We start from the raw sequence: 19,412 nt of genomic DNA on the forward strand, positions 1-19,412 counted from the left end.
CCAGAGTTTTTTTGATTTATTAGTCTGGGTTCCCTTTGATCTTTATTAGATGTGCATTTGCCTTTAGTCTGTTAGTCATAAACCTAATCCCTTCCACGTCACACGCAATCCCCCCTCTACCCTCTGCGACTACTGCTGCGTTGATGCGGTGTCATTTTACCGAGCAGTGATACACACACACACATCAGCCTACCTTTGATTTTGATTCAAGTCGCCGACATGGGCGGCATACATGGCCAATTTTTCATCCAACTAAATCTTAAAATTTTATTCACAAAAATTAGCTACGAAAAAAAAAAAGAAGTTTTTTAAACCCAAAAGATTTTGGCGGGCTTTGTGCATTCTCTAACCGGTTGTTTGTTGAATGTATCTAACGTCATCATTCTATCCTATTTCACGACCATGTTTGTCTATCCCCCCTCCCTTTGCCATAATAACACTAGACACACACAAAAAACCAGAGAAAAAGGAAACACAAACAGACACAAACAGACAAAAAATGGATCAAATAACCACCGAGAGAGAAGAGGGAGCACTGCATATAATAATGTATCCGGCGCTTGTTTACCGGTTTGATTAAGAGAGCTATTTGTGACGGGGCGTCAAAGGAAAAAAAGACTTGTGTGCAAGGGTGGAGGGTGCTGAGGGGGTTGGATCCATTGCATCAGATAGACTCTGCTGTGTGTGCACACACAAGAACCTCAACTGTAATATTCAGTAGCCGGCGAGGTACACTGACGAGTAATACTCTCTGAGACCCCCAAAAAACGGTGTCAACATGTATTCTAACAGGCCAAAATCAGAGTGTAGACTCTCCTATTGAGAGCTAAAGAATTATAACGATCCTGGGGTACATAGAGGGGAACAGCCCAGCAAATAAAAGTAAAAAAGGATAAAAAGTGAGGGCCCTATAATCTCTCATACCGACCGCGTGTGTTTGCTCAATCTCAAGGCCTTGTTTAGATTGCTGCATATGACACATGCACATAGGTATATAGGAATAATCAAATCTGTGTTTTTTGGCTGGGACTGGGTTGTTCACATCTAATAATAAAAGGTCTAGTCTCCCTCTTACCCCACGACGGAAAACCCCCCTGCAATCTTTTTTTGACACCACACCATTGACAGTCGAGGGACTTGATATAAAGAAGGGGCGGTGTGTGTGACGCGGTCGAAAATAACCTATCATTAGACGTAAATAGTGTACACACAGAATGACATCGTCTTTTATCTGGCGCTGTGTGTAATATTACACCGGGCCATGATTACACACGTATGTACCCCGTGATTATACCGTGTCACTTTTGTGGTGAATCGACAAAGAGCGCAACATTTTAATTACATTTCACCCTGGCAATTGCCAATTGAAATTCACTTGACTCGCCAAATTATTTGTCAATTACTTTTTCAACAAAAATTTTAATTCCCAGTGTATACTAGAGTGCCACCGCTGGCCTATGCTCAGTGGGATGTAACGGCAGCGTATAGAGGGTGTGTGTGTGTGTACATAGCGGCGAAAGAAGGAGGCGGAGCTTCGAGTGTGGAGATCCCTTGGCGTTTGGGATCACCCTCCATGGGCCAGCCGAGGTTTTCGGGTTGAAGGTTTGCCGTTGAAGCGCTCTGATTGGCTTCCAAGCGGTCGATAACAAGCCCAGCAAGGACCGCCCCCTTTTTCCTTTTCCTACACACACACAGACAGACAATATACGTGTGTGTGTATAGAGGAAAAAGCAGCCGAGGAGAGAGAGCGACAACTTGTAAGCTGACCCATCCGGATAGAGGCTCGTGGCCGGAGCATTAGCAACTGGCAGTCGAAGGCAGCCCACAAAAGCTGAGAGACTCTTGACAGAGACAGTGAGGTACTGCTGAGAGTTAAAATACGAGTCGAGAGGAGGCCCAAAAGCATTTGGACACGGTGCTCAAGAGCCGCTCACTTCAGTCGGGGGAGGTGAATCGGTTCAACACGAGCGCGTCGACTTTTTCTGCTCTCTCGTCCATTTTCGCCATCGGCAGACCGACTTAAACAATCGTTTAAACAACAACAACAACAGTTTTTGAATTTTCCCCATTTGAACTTTATATCGGCCGAATTTTGGGTTTGGACCGCTGTGCTCCCGTTCGTACCTCAGCTAGAAAAACCGGTGTGCTTTAACCGTTTCAAACTTCCCGCTTGAATTTTTTATTTTCGTTCCGGTTCGTTCGTGATTCGAGTGAAAACAGACACCACCCAGTTTATTAAAAAAAGACATCGATTGCATAATTACTTCATCGGCGAATTTTAAATTTCATCGGAAATCGCCGTGTGACAAATAGCCGAAAAATATTTCATCAACTGTGCCGGTAAGTCGTCATCACTGTTCATTCATTTTTCAAATGGGATTTACAGTTGGAAATGATTATTTCATTCGGCGAATAATCTATTAGGCTTGTTGTACCGAGGCTGCTATTAGTCTCGGCATTGTAATAGCCCCTCTCGTTTGTTTGAATTCCACATAGTGACTGGCTGGTATGCGCAATATTGCCAAAATCCCGGTGACTAGATTGGAAATCCTTGCGAGTGGATTAAACGAATTCGCTTTTATTAATAAGACGGGGGGCAAAAAGAAACTTGCGAATGAAATTTGTATCAAAGGGGAACAAAAAACTCCGGCGAAAAAGATTTTTGCCGGAACTGCGTTGCCTGGAGACGACGGAAAACATCCGGGCCCGAAAAATGTGTTTAGATCTCTGGGATCTATACTTTTGCAGAGTTACAAAATTTTGTTTTTCGCTTGTGGGGGTTGGAAATAAATAAAAGGTAGACAGGAAATCAACATTTAACCAGCGTCAATGATGGATTCGACACGGCCCCTTTAGAACGTCAAGCCTATAGCCGGCGGAACCAAAAATGTTAGTCTGCGCCTATAATATCAAACGAATAGAATAGTAGGCAAATAAAAAAATTTGAAAAAATTAATTTGAAATTAAAATTGTCGACCAAAAATAATTGGCCATCGTGGCTGATCTACTCGGAGGTCGTTTTTCGTATAAATTCTTCTGCGTGCCTGATCCAATAGAAAAATTCAATTTGACAGAAAGAAAGAAAGAAAGAAAGAAAGAGAAAAATATGTCTATCTTGTGATCGTCCAAACAGACAAATAATCACCAGCCGAAAAATCAAAAGGAATTTTTACTAGGAGAGATTATAAGACGACTGGTGATGGCGGCGGCGGCTGTCTGTGAATGTGTGGGAGAAAAAAGAAATGGATACAAACAGCCTCAAACACAAGAAGAAGAAGAAAAATAGCCAAGGCAACCAAACAATGTATTAAGCTAATCCGATAGTTTCTTCTTCTCTATCTCATAGAGACACACACCGACCGCAGAAAATCTTCTTCTCTTTCACCCTCTTTATTTTCCACATTTTTTTGGTCTACCCCCAATGTCTTTCTCTTGTTCATTTTTTGGAAGTAGATTCTCATTTCCCTGGACCGAAATGGGCTGATTATATTTTCACCCAACGGTATCAACTGAATTGAGCAGTTGTACAATAGTCAATTTCGCACAAGCGTCCGTCTCAAATCATTGGACAAGCGAAAAGAAGTTTAGTGGCACGGAATGATCCCCCCATGACCCCTGGCTTTCTTGTAGTACATTTAGAAACTATTTAGGGTCGATATATAATCAACCGAATTTCGCCTTTTTTTCCCCAACAATATATAAGGAAGTGTGTCCACGTGTCCACGTCATGAAGCATTGGAAAAGGAAACCTGGCAATTTTCTCCCTACCTACTACGTACACATATATATATTTAACAGGGAACAGAAAAAATAAGAATCGATAATATTAGGCTAGCGGCCCAGTCATTCGAAAACAACACAAATCAGAAACAAAAAATGTCTAGACCCCAAACTGAAATCACCGACAAATCTCGTTATCCTCTTTCTTTTATGGCCAGTGCTGTGTGCTATCTACTGCGTCGTAGGATTTTTCTTCGTCACTATACGACAAACACGTTATGAGCTTAGACACAATAACACAAACGGTCAGGAGCTAGACGAGGTGAAAGGTGAAAGAGAAGCGCGAAAAGACGCCAGAATAGTTTGACAAGTTCTAACTCTCCTGAAATAGAATCACGAAACCTTTGTGCTTGGCGTTTTCTGTATTATAATACCAGTCAGTCGTGTTTCCGTCCGCTGTCGGAGAAGGTCCGTCGATTTTGATTTGACTGGACAATCAGCGCGTGAACCAAAACGGGAGAGAACGTAATCCTTGGCCGCACGATTCTTATTTTCTTCTTCTATTTTTTGTGTCCGTCCCATTGTCCGTCACCCATGTCACACCATGTGTGTGTCGTTTCTAGCCATAACGGTCAACACACACGCTGTGTGTGTGTATAGTACGCCAATCCAATTACAAGTGCCGTGAACGAAACGGACGTAAGGGAGAGAATCGAGTTTTTTTTAACACCTTGGGCTCATTTGCGTGCAAGTGAAATTTAGCTGGCCCAAAATCCAGCCAGTGGGGGAGGGAGGAAGCTTATTATGAATGTACTATAGGGTATATGCATGAGTTAGACACAAGTGTGAAATCCCCCCCAAACTTTATTTTTTTTAACAGCCAGCAAACAAGATTTCTCTTTTTCTTTCTATCTCTCAAAATGAGACTAGGACACTGTGTGATGATAAATTGGTCGAAAACAAACCCAAATAGAATGACACATGAATAGTAGTAGTACGTGATACTAGGCTATTCCGGCACGCAAATAAATTGTTAAAACAAGAAAAATGTAATACGCGTGTGAGAGTATAGGTCTTCCAAGGGGGAAATCTGTGCAGGCGTGAGGCCTATACTCACGCGAAAGCTTATTATAACTACGCCTAAAAATATAAGACGAAGGTTTATTTAGAAAACGACTCTTGTGCTCGCAACTGTACATCGCTGGGCGTCAATGTTGATTTTGTTTTCAATCACAAGTGGGAATGGAATATTTTTTCCTGGACAGAGGTCAAAGGAGCCCCTTTTTACAAGTCCTCCTCCTACCTCTCGATTAGTCTGAGGCCGTGTAATGGCGTCACTAATGGCTGTTACGGCCTCATAGGTTACGCGGCCTATACAACCCGGTAGCTGGGCGAATAGAGACCCCCCTCGGTGGCTGCAGCAGTAGAGAAGATGTGAAGACATAAAAGCCGCGACCCAAAGAACCGCCATTGGGCTCCTCCCTCCTTTGCATAGGAGCTGCTGAGAAAGAAAAAGAAAACAGATTTTGATATTTTTCCTGGAAAGATCCAAGTGAAACGATGAGGGGAGAGAAAAAAGAGCCGAAAAATGGTGAGGATATTGAGGACTCTACAGCTATTGAGATCACTGTGCATTTGGCCCTTCTTTTCTCCATTCTTACACGTACATTACATGTGTTCAGGAATATATAAATGAAAAGCTGGCCGGCTATACACTGTGTGTACACTGGGAACTTTTTTTGGGGGGACTAGGCCTAAACAGGAGGCCCCTTTTTTTATTCCCCCCGGCGAAAAAATTCATCCAAAAGAGATATATGTACGCAGGCTATATATGTGTATTCTGTACAGCTTTTGATTGATGTATAGATAGCGCAATTCAACATCGATCAATGTTGGGAGCCGCTCACGGCCGCCAACAACAGTAGCACCAACCGCCGGGACATCCCGCTGACATTGTTCACAACCCCACCCGATCTGATTCATTCAATCTAAACAGTTCCCATCGGAAGCATTTAGCTTTTTGTGTTGTACATGTCTCATTTTCGACAATCATTTCAGTCCATCGCTATTTGTTGCCTTGGGATATCATTCTCAACGTCAGAATTTCAGAGTAAAATTCTAAATTCTGAAAATGATTAGAAAATTAGGGATTTAACTATTGATTGGTTTAACTATTATTTTTTCTTGGCTTCCAAGAGGGGTTCAATTTGATACTAAAATAATCCCGATCCGTTCAGCGGGAGTGGGTGAGAAAATCGCTTTGATCGTTTTTGGGGATTTAGTTTGAAAGGGGTCGATTTTTAATCTATATCGATTTCTTAGCAGGGCTAATTAGAATATAAGTGTCGTCTACTTTCTTTTGGTTTCCCAGTTTCCAAAAAAATGAAACGCACATTTCGTAGTCTGTGGTCTAGATTACAAATAAAAATAATAATAATAAAAAAAATTTTGATGTAAAATAACTGTCGATTGATTTATCATTAGACTATCAATGTTCACATTTTTTGTCGGATGATGGAAGACGTGTTAACGCGGTAACAAAAAAAAATGTCTCAACCGAATTTCAAAAGGGGAACACAAACAAAAAATTTGCTGTCAAGTTTTTATTTCAATTTTTTTTTTGTTGCGTTTGTTATTTGTTGTAGTCGAGTGCGTCGACTTTCAAGTAGATGCTCTTAGGGGGTGCCAAACAAATGGCTGCCGCTGTATAGAGCAGAGCAGAGAGGACCGATTATGATTTCATACACAAAAATTCAAAAGGCTCCTCCCCCTTCGTTGAGACTAGACACAATCTATGTTGTGTGTAGAGTTGCTACCGTATATTACCGAGTCCTACACCCATTGCCAACATTTGACGTTGTAAAAACTGGGCGGCAGCGGTGGCAAACCGAAGCCTCACCCGGCCCACCCTCTCCCCTCAATCACCCTCCCATGTCTGTACATAGGCAGCAGCTGAAAAACTCCCGACTGAAAAGAGAGAAGTGGTTCAGAAGCGAAAAAGAAAAGGGAGGGGACAGGATTATGTCATAAATCACACACACACACACACATCCTCTTATAACAAATAGGACGACATGTGTAAACTCACAACCCCCCTCTCTCTATGTGTATTGCAGGGGACCCTGTATTATATAGATATTGATAATAATTTTGGGGTGTCGTGAATTGTGTGTGTCTCTTTGCTGTATCATGATGTCAAACACTCTCGTATATCAATTGATGTTTTTGGTACAGCAGCACCTGATTCGCTACTATGAAAACCATTTTTGTATTAAAATTTTATTCATTTTTTAAATTTCTTTGGCAGGGAGGACGTTGGACTCGACAGCGGAGCCATGATGGACAGTAAGTTGATCGTTCGATTTACCTTTACCGTGTCGTCACAACCTTCTTCTTTTTCCTCTTTTATTTTCTTCGCATAGTTTATTTTTCGGCTTCTTATTTGACATTTCGTTTCTTCTATTCCTTGAATATGTTTTGGCGAAAGATGGAAAAAATGCGTAGCGAATCAAATCCATTTTGGGGTGTACAGAATTTTCTTTTTAACGATTGAAAACCCGTTTTTAACGGATACAACGCTCTAAATCATTTCAAAGATTACAAACAAGTCCAAGTACTCTTAATGCATTCAAACTGCGTCCAGAAATAGCTTTATACTACCTCCGGTAAATTTGTATAACATCAGCGTATCTTTATTTTTCTTGTTGAAATTTCTGATGAGACTGTCAACATGTTTCCATATAAGAGGGGCACAAGAAATATGTAATAAAAGTTGGCCGAAATCCAATAGAGACGAGGTTTTTTTCCTCCTTGATACATGTCATATCATTTCATACCTTTATACGTACGTACGTATAGACGTAGGAATCGTATAATATCCATCTCCCGCGAGTATTTTAGTTTTGAAGGGTGGTTAGCGTCGCAAAGTTGGGGGGGCTGACAACATGGAGCGCCGGCGATGTTATAATGACGCCGTTGCTCGGCAGCGTTCATCACTTTTCCTCGCCGGCGCGGGGGGGTACCTCCTTCGTTTTCGCCCCACTTTTGTATCTCCCCACTCGAACGTTTTTCCCAATATCGCCGGCCCTTGACCGATTCCACTGGGTATAGAAAAATCTTCTATTTTTTTCCCAATGTGAGTCTCATTCCTTTTGCATGGGATTGCAATTGCAATCGTCTACCGAGTTCCACGCCAGGGCCATTCCTCATCTTTGCTGGTCGAACTTGACCCAACTCCAAGCACATCCCTCACTCTGTAGAAGAGAAATGCCTCGGTTATATCATGTAGGCTACAACGCTAAGTAATAGCCTACATGAAATGCGTTGGTCGTATTAGATTGAAAAAGATCAAAGAGCGCTCGATCGACGTTGGTGCTTTATTACTTTCGCCAGACACGCGTCTCCCGCCCTTTCCAATCTTTCTGAAACTTTTGGTATGAAAATACCAAAAGCTACAAAACAATCCAATTGAAAATTGCTGGGCGGGCTTGGGGTGGGTGGAATATCGTACATAACGATTTAGAACAAATTCAATTCGTTTTTATAAATCTTCTCTCGACTATCTGTGCCATTTGTTCGGTTTGTTTTGCTGAGCATTTCTGCATCCCTGCGCACTCTTTTTTCCTACCTTCTTCGTTTCCTTTTTGTGGCTGTTTCGATGACAATGTTGCATGAACACGTACCGTCAATACCTTAGGTCATAGTGGTGTGAACCAACTAGGCGGAGTGTTCGTCAGCGGTCGACCCCTGCCGGACCAGACGCGCCAAAAGATCGTCGAATTGGCCCATTCGGGAGCCAGGCCTTGCGACATTTCGCGCATCCTTCAAGTCTCCAACGGATGCGTCTCGAAAATACTCGGAAGGTAATTCAAATTGAAAAAATCAAATTTTAAATTTCCCGCCTAAAATTTCGACATTTGAAAAAACGTCCATTTTTCAGGTATTACGAGACGGGCTCGATCCGGCCTAGAGCCATTGGCGGCTCCAAACCTCGGGTGGCCACCAACGATGTCGTCGGCAAAATCTCGCAGTTCAAACGCGAATGCCCGTCCATCTTCGCCTGGGAAATTCGCGATCGTCTCCTCCAGGAAGCCATCTGCAATAACGACAACATTCCCAGCGTGAGTTTCACTTTTCATTTTTATCAAATTTGCTCAAATCGGCCTGCAAAGGCCAGCACGTTTAATAATGTCGACCGGCAACCGATGACATGGAATGAGGTGATGGAAAACGTTACGTTACATATTCGGTGCGCACATATTGCCCCAGGAATTTCATATGCGAGCGATTTTCATCCGGGGTGGGGGGCGTAATACCTCCGCAATTGGGATGAAATGTTTCGAGTTGCACTTGAAAGGAAAGTGGTGCCGGCCTTATTCCTTTGACTGATACTTGCCGGATCAATCTCGCATATATTCACCTTGTTAGAGTTTGGAAACATCGTATTATGTATAGGATTGCTAGGATTCCATTTATTGTATTATTATGCGTGAAAACTTTGTCCGTCGGATGACGTCGTGCATCCGAGATGGGGCCAACTAATTGGTCGACAACCTCGTGAGCCGCTTGTTCACGCCGTAACGGCCGCATCGATTTGCGTTAGTTATAAGACGGAAACATGTTGAAAATCTTTTTAAAAAAAGAAACTGCAAAGGTTCAACTTTTATTTATGGGAAACTCAAACGGAAACGAACGAGATCAATCGATAGAGCTCTCAACCGAAAGACCTTCCAATTATCGATCGGCTATCAAAAGCCCAAAAAGTCAAAAAATATATCTTGGACCCTTTGACGTGTGAGTAGGGATATCCTCCTCTCCAAATAATCTACAAAAGAATACGTGTAGATAGAAAAAGACAGATGAAAGGGTTGGTGATGCTCAGTCCAAGTGGTGTGTGGTGTCTGGTTTTATATATAGATTGAAGTCGACGTGATTGTGTGTGTGTGTATTTACCCATTTCTCTCTGACTCGTCAAAGAAGCCGGACAAAAGTTTGGGGACGGGCCGTGAGGCGTAACCCGTCCTCCCATTCCCACCCATAAGATAATGAAAGTAGAAAAAAAACACGCTGTTTAGTAGCCCCCTTACGTCATTTCATTCATACCCATGCATTTGGACCGAACTGGGAGGAGTAGACACACACACAAACTGTGTCATTAAATGAAAAGCTAGCCTAGAATTAGCGAGTCAAACAGTACGAGTTTTAAAAAGCCGGTGGTGATGGCCATACATTCGATCTGATGTGACTTGGACGCCCCCCTTGGTTATCTAACATTACCACGACGTACAAGAAGTATAAAAAAGTGTCTATAGATTCAAGAACTAGTACTTTTCCCCCTTGTAAAAAGTTGTTCTATTCATCTTTTTTCTTTCTTATTTGTCCGTGTGATTTTTTTGTGTATTCCCCCCCTGGTTGTGAACATTCTGTTTGGTATTGTGAGACACGCCGTCGTTTAGGGAGGGGTTTTTTTAGCCCTTTGCGCAATATTATGCAGAGGAATCCTGCAGCGAGAGATTTTCTCTTTTGTTCGCTTTTGGGTTTGGCGCAGACAATCGAAACTATATGAACCCATGCCGTCACTCCCACGGCCACTGGCTGCTGGAATAAAAATTTATATTTTTCCAGGCACTGGGCGTTCAACAAATTTTTCAAGGAAAAATTCGAATTCAAGAAGAACCGTTGTGGAGAGAAAATATAAAGTGTCTTTTGTGTCACCGGACAACATAACCACCAGACTAGTAGCCCATTGGAAATGGAAGAAAAGAATTTCGGGTGAATCTTTTCATTCTATAATGTCTGATCGAACCATTTTTCAAGGTGGACAAATTCGATTGTGTTTTGGCGCAGTAGATTTGTTCACTCCCGGCCGCCAAAGGTGACCGGCGGGCGGACTAGATTGACGGAACAACACGGGGGTCTCGACCTCATATGTGAATGGGCCCCCAAAGTAGGAAAGAGGTGGAGTCGGTCCGACCCTCTTTCTCTTGTCTGCTCAAACCAAGGAGGAGGGAGAGGTTCATCCCGCCAGGATTTTTATATAATCAAAAAAAAAAGCCCCTGTTGTTGTGTGTGTGTTGGATTTTTGCAGCGATGATGGCGGGACGAGCAACAACTCGGCCGGAATACAAAAAGAGAGAGACGCAATTGTGTGATGAATTCGCCGTATGTGGTCGCTCCTATTTTTATAGACGCTCGGCTTTTTCGCGTGTGCATCTTTTTTTCCTTCTACCGTGGGAAGGTCCGCAGGTCATTGGATGAATTCTCCTATATGTACATGACCCAATGTTGTTCACCCTCTTGTACAACACACAAGGCCTACCGAAATATATATAAAAAGGGAGGCCAGAAAATGTCGGTGAGCATCAGCAGCAGTAGTCTGAGTAGAGAAAAGCAATGGGTTTTCCTCCGCGCTTTTATATACATCCGATTCCGGACAATGCCCAAAAGTCTCTCCGGGTCGTCTCTTTTCTTATACTATAGCTCGGCTCTTTCATACTAGCTATAACGATCCGTGTGTGTACATATTTAGTTGGTGTCCTGCCACACAAAAGCAAAAGGAGAATAACGGAGAATAAGAAATCGAAATTTGGTATTTTTCAAATAGAAACTCAACTTTTATGTTATATATTTAGAAAGTCGATGGCTATTGAAATTGTTACTTATAACTTATGATTCTTTTTTTCTTCTATCCTTGAAACGGCAGGTTTCATCCATCAACCGTGTGTTACGCAACTTGGCGGCGCAGAAGGAGCACCAGCAGCAGCATCAGCATCCGCACCAGCACGCCACTATTCCGTCGCCGGACTCGGTCTACGACAAACTCCGAATGCTCAACGGGCAGTCGCAGTGGCCGCGAACCAACACCAACACCTGGTACACAACAAAACAAATTGAATCAAAGAAAAATTTCAATTTTCTTCATCGAATCGACTCTTTCTTTTTAATCAAAATGATCAGGTATCCCAATGGCAACGGCGCTGGATTGGGTTTAACCACCGGAGTAGGAGCGGGTAGTCCACCTTACACCCCATTGCCCGGAGCAACGAGCCCGGATCAGACCCCGCTGTGTCATCAAATATCCAGCAACGACGGATCCTATAACCACAAGAAAGGTAAGCATTTCTTCTTCTTCTTTTTTTTCGTCTCTAACGTATTAGGTTTTATTTCTCTCTCCCGGTGTGTACATCTCGGCTAGCATCTCACCGAGAGATAGAGGTCGGAGGGTTTGTTATTAAATCGAACAGGTATATCTAAAAAGTCTTGGGCTACAGCGAAAGGGAGTCGAAATCAAATGCGCCATTCTTCACCTGTTGCCTGCCATCAGACGACACTCAATCTCGAATGAAACATAAGACATAACAAGGCTCTTTAAAAAAGAGAAAAACAGAGATGCTAGTATATATTTATAGATGTGTATACGTTTTCTATCCCTTTTTTCGGCCGTTTTCTTTCTTCTTTTGTTCCGCGTTTCGGTTCACTTGAGTAACTCTATCTAGAAAATAAATGTAAAAAGCAGACGGTGGAGGGGGGAGCTTATCTCCTTGGCTGTCATCTCTCCTTCAAAAAAGAAAAAGTTAAAATAATAACCAAGAAATCGACGTTGAGTTTTTGTGCTGTAAAGAACAAAACTTCTCCCGTTAGATTCTACCCCTCCGCCTTTTTGTTCCGATCGCAGTTACACGTTTCGTTCTGATTGTATTTCGACAGTTTCATGTACGTACGTACAAGGTTCTTGTAGTTGTAGTAGTAGGAGGGCGACGTAGCCAGAGTTCAAGTTCCTTCCTGTTTTGGTTGTTCCTTATATTTGCTGGGAGAGAGACAGTGCCGGAAGTGCGCCACGCGAGGTGATATTAGCCAGGAAGTAGGAACGAGAGGAATCGTTTCAGCTATGCGCACGGCCCGTTATGTCCATAGCATTCGGCAGCAGACTTTCTCTCCAATAAATAAATGGCCGACAATCAACGATTAGATTGAAGAGTCCAAGAAGAAATCCTGGGAAGGATTTTCATCAGCCAAAGTGGATCTCTCATGTCTGATGAATTCGTTATTTCGATCCTAGTAGCAGCTACACTTTTTATTCCTATTCTTTCGATTAATAAAGACATATCCCCAAAAAAAGGGATACACACAATGTCAAATGGGTTGGGGGATTAGACGTAGTACAGTGTCTCTCCTATTCATCCCGATCTGCTTTGCTGCTATAGACACACTCGTTGCGATTAAAAAAGCTGGGTGGGGGGGTGGGTGGGCCGCGTGCCGGTCGCACGACCGCCCCAGCCGACTGTAATACTATACCGACAATTCCCGAAATTGACTCTCGACAAAGTCGAAATGGACGCACGTGATGTGCAACCCCTTTTTATACATATATATATATCTCCCCAATAAGGAAGTGACAGCAGTTGAACTGTACAAGAGAATACAAGGACGAGAGGGATGAGCTCTTTCATCGCCGACGATCCGTGTCATCGAGTGTTGTTGTACACAAACTCGCGCAGTTCTTCTCTTGTGTGCACTGATCAAAAATCAAGAGAATAGAGAAAGAGAGAGGCTCTTTTGTCTGGACTTTTCTGTCGATTCTTCGTGCTCATTCTCTTTTGTCGAGTGGTCCATTTTTTCTAATCATCCGCTTCTCAATCAGCCACCAGAGTTCCTCTTGTTTATTTTCACACAGACAGATGTAAATGTTGATTCTAGGCCTGAAACGCATCGATCCTGTTTCTTTCTCTTTTCTTTGACAGCTGGAATATTTGGGGAGCATCGGAATAATAATTCCAATCACTCCGTCGAATTTGAAATGCGCGCCACACACAAAATGTTTCTACTCGATGCATTTGCAAGTTATTTGGGCTATTGACAATTGAGAGAGGGGCGCTCGATTTAGTCGTGGATTGAGCGTGTCGGCGCGATCCTGAACGAATCGGACGCCCTGCCGAGGGGTGGTGGAGGTCGAGCCCTAGCGCCTGTATAGGCAAATGGGCGCGACGGATGTTTCTCAATGGAAATGTCGTCCCTTCACGCCTGTGTGGCTCCCGCGTATATATTTCTACACGCTCTCAAATCGCCCCAAGTATGTCGTCACGCTCCTTAGCGTCCATGTCTCAATCGTCGATATAAATTTCATCTATGACAAATCCAGTGCTCTGTAATCCTCCCTCTTTTAGAGCTACCCCCGCTCTGCACCCGACCCAAAAGTCATCCGAATATTTAGGCCCTCCGATCAAAGGTTAAAAGAGACTGAGGTTGAATTCGTCACAGATACGCAAAATGATGGCCCCCCTCAATGGCAAACACCAAAATCTATGGCCATCAGACTAGATGATGCTGCTTGTGCTATTTCCTAGGCCTCTGGCTGGCAATATCTACATGCGTGTGTCTACGACATGGATAACCCGCCCATTTTTGTCTTTTTTTGTTGGCCTGACGCCTTATCCAAGTTGTTATATCGATCCATCTTTCTCTTTCTGCGCTAGTCACACACAACTCCCAGGGAGGCTATATAGAGGCTCCTGTCATCTCCAGTATTTATCCTGGAGACGAAAAACAAGTTCCTAATACGGGGGAACTGACAGACCATTAAACAATTGAAAGGCAAAATCAAGTTGAATTCTCGACGACATTTCGAGGTGAATCTCTTCAAGGTCTCACCTTGTATGGCGTTTTTCTCTTGTTTTTCTTTTAACACGCGTGCACTGGTCACTCGAGTGCAAATAAGCCTGTCGGGGGATAAAATCACGGAGCCTACGTAGTACAATCTTGTTACCATTTGGGTAGATTTTTCCTACACGGGCGTGGCGCAGGGATTTATGTCGAAACTCTTTTTACTTTTCACGGTCGATAGAGCCAATTTTTGGAAAAAAGTTTTGGTACTTGGCGAAAGTTAGTCGATAATCGCCGGGAAATTTTTGAAAGAAGAAGAAAAAAGGGAAATTTTGGCAAATCCGATAAATGGCCAAAGATGATTTGGTTAAAGCTAAAAATTCGCTCTTTGATTATATGCAAAGAGAGTCCTGAAAATGCAGTTGCTGGGTGGGGAGAGAAATAAACAAAAACATTCAGAAAAGAAAAGAAAAAGGGTCTTTTTTTGGGTCGTCATCAACGGTCGCATTTTCATAATGGCCGGAACGGATCGATTTGTCATCACTCGACGACGGCACCCCTGGCACAGCAGGACCCCCCGATGACTTAATGAGCCTTTCCTCTTATTCTCGCCTTCTCCCCCTTCCCTATCTGTGTGTATTTTTTTTTTTACTCCGCTGGATGCTGCGCGAATAATCAGCCCCAGGCTCGCCCATCATTCCTTTCCCTTTTGTGTCTCCATTGCGCCTACGCTTCCGACTTTTTTGTTTGTTTATTCCTTAAAGTACGACATCAACTTTTACCGGAATAGATTCTACGCTGACGTGTTGCTAGGACATTTAAATTGTCTATAAGAAAGAACAAAAAAAGATGATCGTTAAATTTGTTTTTTAAAATAGCCAGAAATAGTTTATCTTTTTCTTATTTGCCTTCAATTGGCCGATTTAAGTTTTGATGTTATGTAACACCCCTACTATATAGTACCTAGTTTTTATTTCTCCAAAATCACGCAACGCCGTCTGTCGATCCTCCAACCCAACAGTTAACCACGCCTAGGTAACGTCGGTCATGCTTCAATAACGCTTCGCATCAGCTACAGCTCCATTTCTTCTCGATTTCTTTTCCTTTTTATTTACGTTCTATACTCGGCATCCATTTTTATTTTTTTAACTGGAACCCCCGAATTTTGTAATGAATTTCTTGCCAGTCATCAGAATTAATTGACTTATCTATATTCGTCCATTCGACAATGAGGATCGAGCGCAAATTTATAATCCAGTTACATAACAAATTGGGGGAAAAAATATCGAGCGTGTAAAAGGCGGAGCCAATAGATCATCTGACCTAGGTCACGTGCCGGCGCCAACTAATAACAAGCGCTCTGATATTATTCGACATAATATTATACAACAACTGGTATATCCCTTTTTTTTATTTATCCATCTATTTCACAGGATCGTTCGTTCCCCCTCTGAAACCAGTCAGCGCTACTATAGAGGTCCCTTTTTTTTTATTTAGCCTACACATATATATCACTGGTGGTGCTGACTGGCTTTTCGGACTCTCTCTTGTACCTCTATCGCTTTCATCATTTCTCCCTTTGAGTTGGTGTGTGTACACCGTACTATCACGGACTCACCCTTCTCTCTAGCTGTATATATATCCAGCGTGTTGGATGATTAAAAGGGAATCATCAGAGTGTAAATAATCCTCGAGCAGCGGCGGCAGCGGGCAAGGCCGGCAGCAACCGTGCCCATGTTTTTCTCTTCTTCTTTCTTTTTTATTCGGGGGATTTTTTCTCTCATTGTGTCGCTGCAACTGCCTTTGATGCTGCCACGGCCTATAGTATTAAAAAGACAGAATGACACTAGAGAGAGAAAGTAAAAAGCGTCTGGTGGTCTATAGTTAATGCTTTGATAGTTTATTATATCGACGCTGTTTCGATTCATATCGATCGCCGTTCTCATTCAAATGCGACCAGGTAACAACAACCCAGTGCACAGTCGGTATAATTGTGCGCTTCCAATTCCAGTTCGGATGGCAGTAGCGTAGGGTGTTGTTGCCATGCCAACGCTCCCGTAGTGCTGGATACGATCCCATCCGCGGCTTATGCACAGTGTATCATTATTAAAGCTCACTGTCAGTCGTTCCGGGAAATTCAAACGGAGGCGACAAGTTCGACTGGATATACGCTTTTCCGCCGTCCGAGCTCTCCTGTCAAACTGTGCATGTCGTTTGAAAACTAATTGATCCACGCGTCCGTCTTGTTCCGATGGCAACGAACCCGGAACGAAAGAAGGACGGTTGTTGGCGTGAGCAACCGTCGAGACCTTATTATTAATCCAGCACCTCTCCGATTCATCTTCAAAAATGTTTTAGAGCCGTTTCTATCAATCAATCAATTTCAACCCTTCACACCCTCCCAAGCAATCACATGTATATATATCCCGAGAGTTTTTAATGTTCATTCCGGCCGACTATTAGTATTAGCTGGGAATCGACTGTATTCTCTATCTGTACAGACCATAGGCATTCAGACCAGGCGTGTGACTGCGTGATGGATTACCGCGACCCACAAAACCTTAATACGCGGCTCCCATAAAGTCCCCACACACCCTCCTACACACGTCAAATGGCTTCAGTCCCGTCCGTCCTCCTGACCAGCCCCACGGGGGCGTTGATAATGTCATTAGTCTGCTCTTATTAATCGATCAGAGCAGCGCCTTTAGATTTGTTGTTTTTTCCTTTTTATTTTTCTACGGGAATCTCCGATGAGGTTCAACTGGGTTTGGAAAATAAAAAAAAAGCCCGCGGGACCGCACAATGGGGTGGGGAATTGATCCCGAGTCACGCCAGTCGTTCGTTATACATAGACGACGCCTTTAGAAAGGCTAAGAAAAAAAGGGGGAGGCGACTGTCGCTTTTGTTGGGTCGAGGGAGGCGTCGACGGCAGCAGCAGCGGCGCAACTTAATGCGGTTATCGGTGTTTCTGCATGGCTGCGCCGGGTAGAAGGGAGAAATAGCCGAAATGGACTCGACTCACGACAGCCAATTCCACCAACCCTTCGCAGCAGCAGGGCCCCCCCCCCTCTTCCACCATCTTTTTGTATTGTCACCGGCGGCCAACGTTGGACGGGTAGAGATAAGCCGCCGTAAATATACAAGTCGGGACAACCCACGCGATGTCAATGTCAACTTCTTCTTGTTTCCTTTTCTACCGAAAAATATTTTTTTCTTTTATTTATTGAACGACAAAAGCCAAAAGAAAACAAAGTTGAAGGGTTCGGATGATGATGTAGCGAAGCGGTCGATGAGATTAGCGTGTGATAATGTGGACCAACATCAACAGACGTTGTGTTTTTCTAAATATTATATCCTTGTGTCTTTTTCAAACTTTGGCGCCCTTTGTTGTTGGTCGTCTGCTAATCGGACCGATGATTTATGACCGAGTCCCCCGATACCGTTGTTATCTCATTGCAGTTTTTGTTCCTGCTTTTTATTTATGTTGTTGTTGTTGTTGTTGTTGTCTTGATTTGTAGGCGGTGACGACGTGATGTCGGAAGACGGCGGCGTCAGTTCTGGGGAGAATTCGCGGTCGGCTCCGCCCACGCCGACGACGACGACACCTTCCGACGACGACCAGGCTCGACTGCGGCTCAAGCGCAAACTCCAGCGCAACCGCACCTCCTTCACCAACGAGCAGATCGAGAGCCTCGAAAAAGGTGAGCCTCCCATCCTCCCCAATCCGCTTTCCGCCCCCTTCCGTCTCACTGACAATTGGTTTACTACATTTCTCTCTCAATCCTTTCCTTTCAGAATTTGAACGGACACATTATCCAGATGTTTTCGCCCGCGAGAGACTCGCCGCCAAAATTGGATTGCCGGAAGCACGGATCCAGGTATAGCATCCAGCGGATGACCAGATTTTTGTTGAATTTTTTAAAATGGCCGTTTAATCGCAATGTTCATTTATTTTTAGGTTTGGTTCAGCAACCGACGAGCTAAATGGCGTCGCGAGGAGAAATTGCGCAACCAACGACGTGGACCGGACCAACAACAATCATCTTCGCAGCAACCGGATCAAGTCAATCCTCAGCAACAGCAGCAGCAGCAACAACAACAACCGCAACAGCAGCAGCAACAACAGCAGCAGCAGCAAATCAACGTCGTGGAACCTCCTCCCAGTTCACCGCGCAGTGTTTCCCATTCCGCCAATTATCCCGGCGGCATTTATTCGTCATTAGCAACTTCCATGATGACTGACACGTACAGGTAATTATAGAACAATAATTATAGAGTGAACGATAATCATTCCTAACGATTGATTCGGCCGTTTAGTTCTGCGTTCAACGGAATGAATTCGATGACGGGATTCAGTGCCATGGGTCATCATCCGGGCGGCCATGGGGCCGTCGGACCCGTCGCAGCGGCCGCCATGACCCCGGTAACTCCGTCGATGAGTCACATTGCGGCCGTCCCACCCATCGGCACTGGTCCTTGTAGCCTTCAGCAGCAACAGCAGCAGCCACACCAACAACAGCAGCAACAACAGCAACCGCCTCATCAAACTCAGCAACCACGGGACCATCACTCCGCTCATTCGGTCCATTCGTCGGGTGGCTATTCGTGCATGAGTCGAATGTCTGGTGGTTACGACATTTCGTCCTACAACCGCCACCACCCGCACCTATCGCACGCCATGGGTCAAGTGAGCGGCCCAATCGGACCAACCGCCACGTCCGTTTCAAATTCGCTTGCTCACAACTATCATCAGTCCGTCAACAGCCAGTATGGAATGCATCACAACAGTCACAACACCACTACCGGTAAAGATTTATACAAGCAGATTTAAAATAAAACGAAGAAACTAATTTCAATCATTTTTTTATTTTTGAAGGTTTAATTTCGCCTGGAGTTTCTGTTCCAGTGGCTGTCCCAGGTCAACCCACTGCCGAAATGCACCATCAGTACTGGACACGACTGCAGTAGATTATTGATAATATGCCTAACTTAGCCCCGTTCATGTTCTATAAAAGATGAATCCATTGGTATCCATGATTATCAAAAAGAAAGAAAATTCTAAAAAAATTCAAAAACCTATAAAATCTTACAAA

At 43.7% G+C, this 19,412-nt stretch overlaps 1 protein-coding gene across 2 annotated transcripts; it reads left to right on the plus strand.

Annotated features, from left to right (window-relative positions):
• The first annotated feature begins 1,746 nt into the window (after positions 1-1,746).
• LOC124202003 (paired box protein Pax-6-like) lies at positions 1,747-19,406 on the plus strand. Of its 2 annotated transcripts, none has more exons than XM_046598275.1 (11): positions 1,747-2,340; positions 7,028-7,065; positions 8,417-8,582; positions 8,660-8,840; positions 11,423-11,592; positions 11,677-11,831; positions 17,838-18,020; positions 18,115-18,197; positions 18,278-18,570; positions 18,637-19,124; positions 19,196-19,406. In XM_046598275.1, exons 2-11 carry the CDS (start codon positions 7,056-7,058, stop codon positions 19,285-19,287), a joined length of 1,821 nt encoding a protein of 606 aa, XP_046454231.1. In that variant the 5' UTR covers positions 1,747-2,340; positions 7,028-7,055; the 3' UTR covers positions 19,288-19,406. The 2 variants fall into 2 exon arrangements, with proteins under 2 accessions (XP_046454231.1, XP_046454232.1); XM_046598276.1 differs by having other exon boundaries at positions 8,441-8,582.
• The last annotated feature ends 6 nt before the right edge of the window (positions 19,407-19,412 follow it).

This window comes from Daphnia pulex, chromosome 9, assembly GCF_021134715.1.
Source record: "Daphnia pulex isolate KAP4 chromosome 9, ASM2113471v1".
NCBI lineage: Eukaryota > Metazoa > Arthropoda > Branchiopoda > Diplostraca > Daphniidae > Daphnia > Daphnia pulex.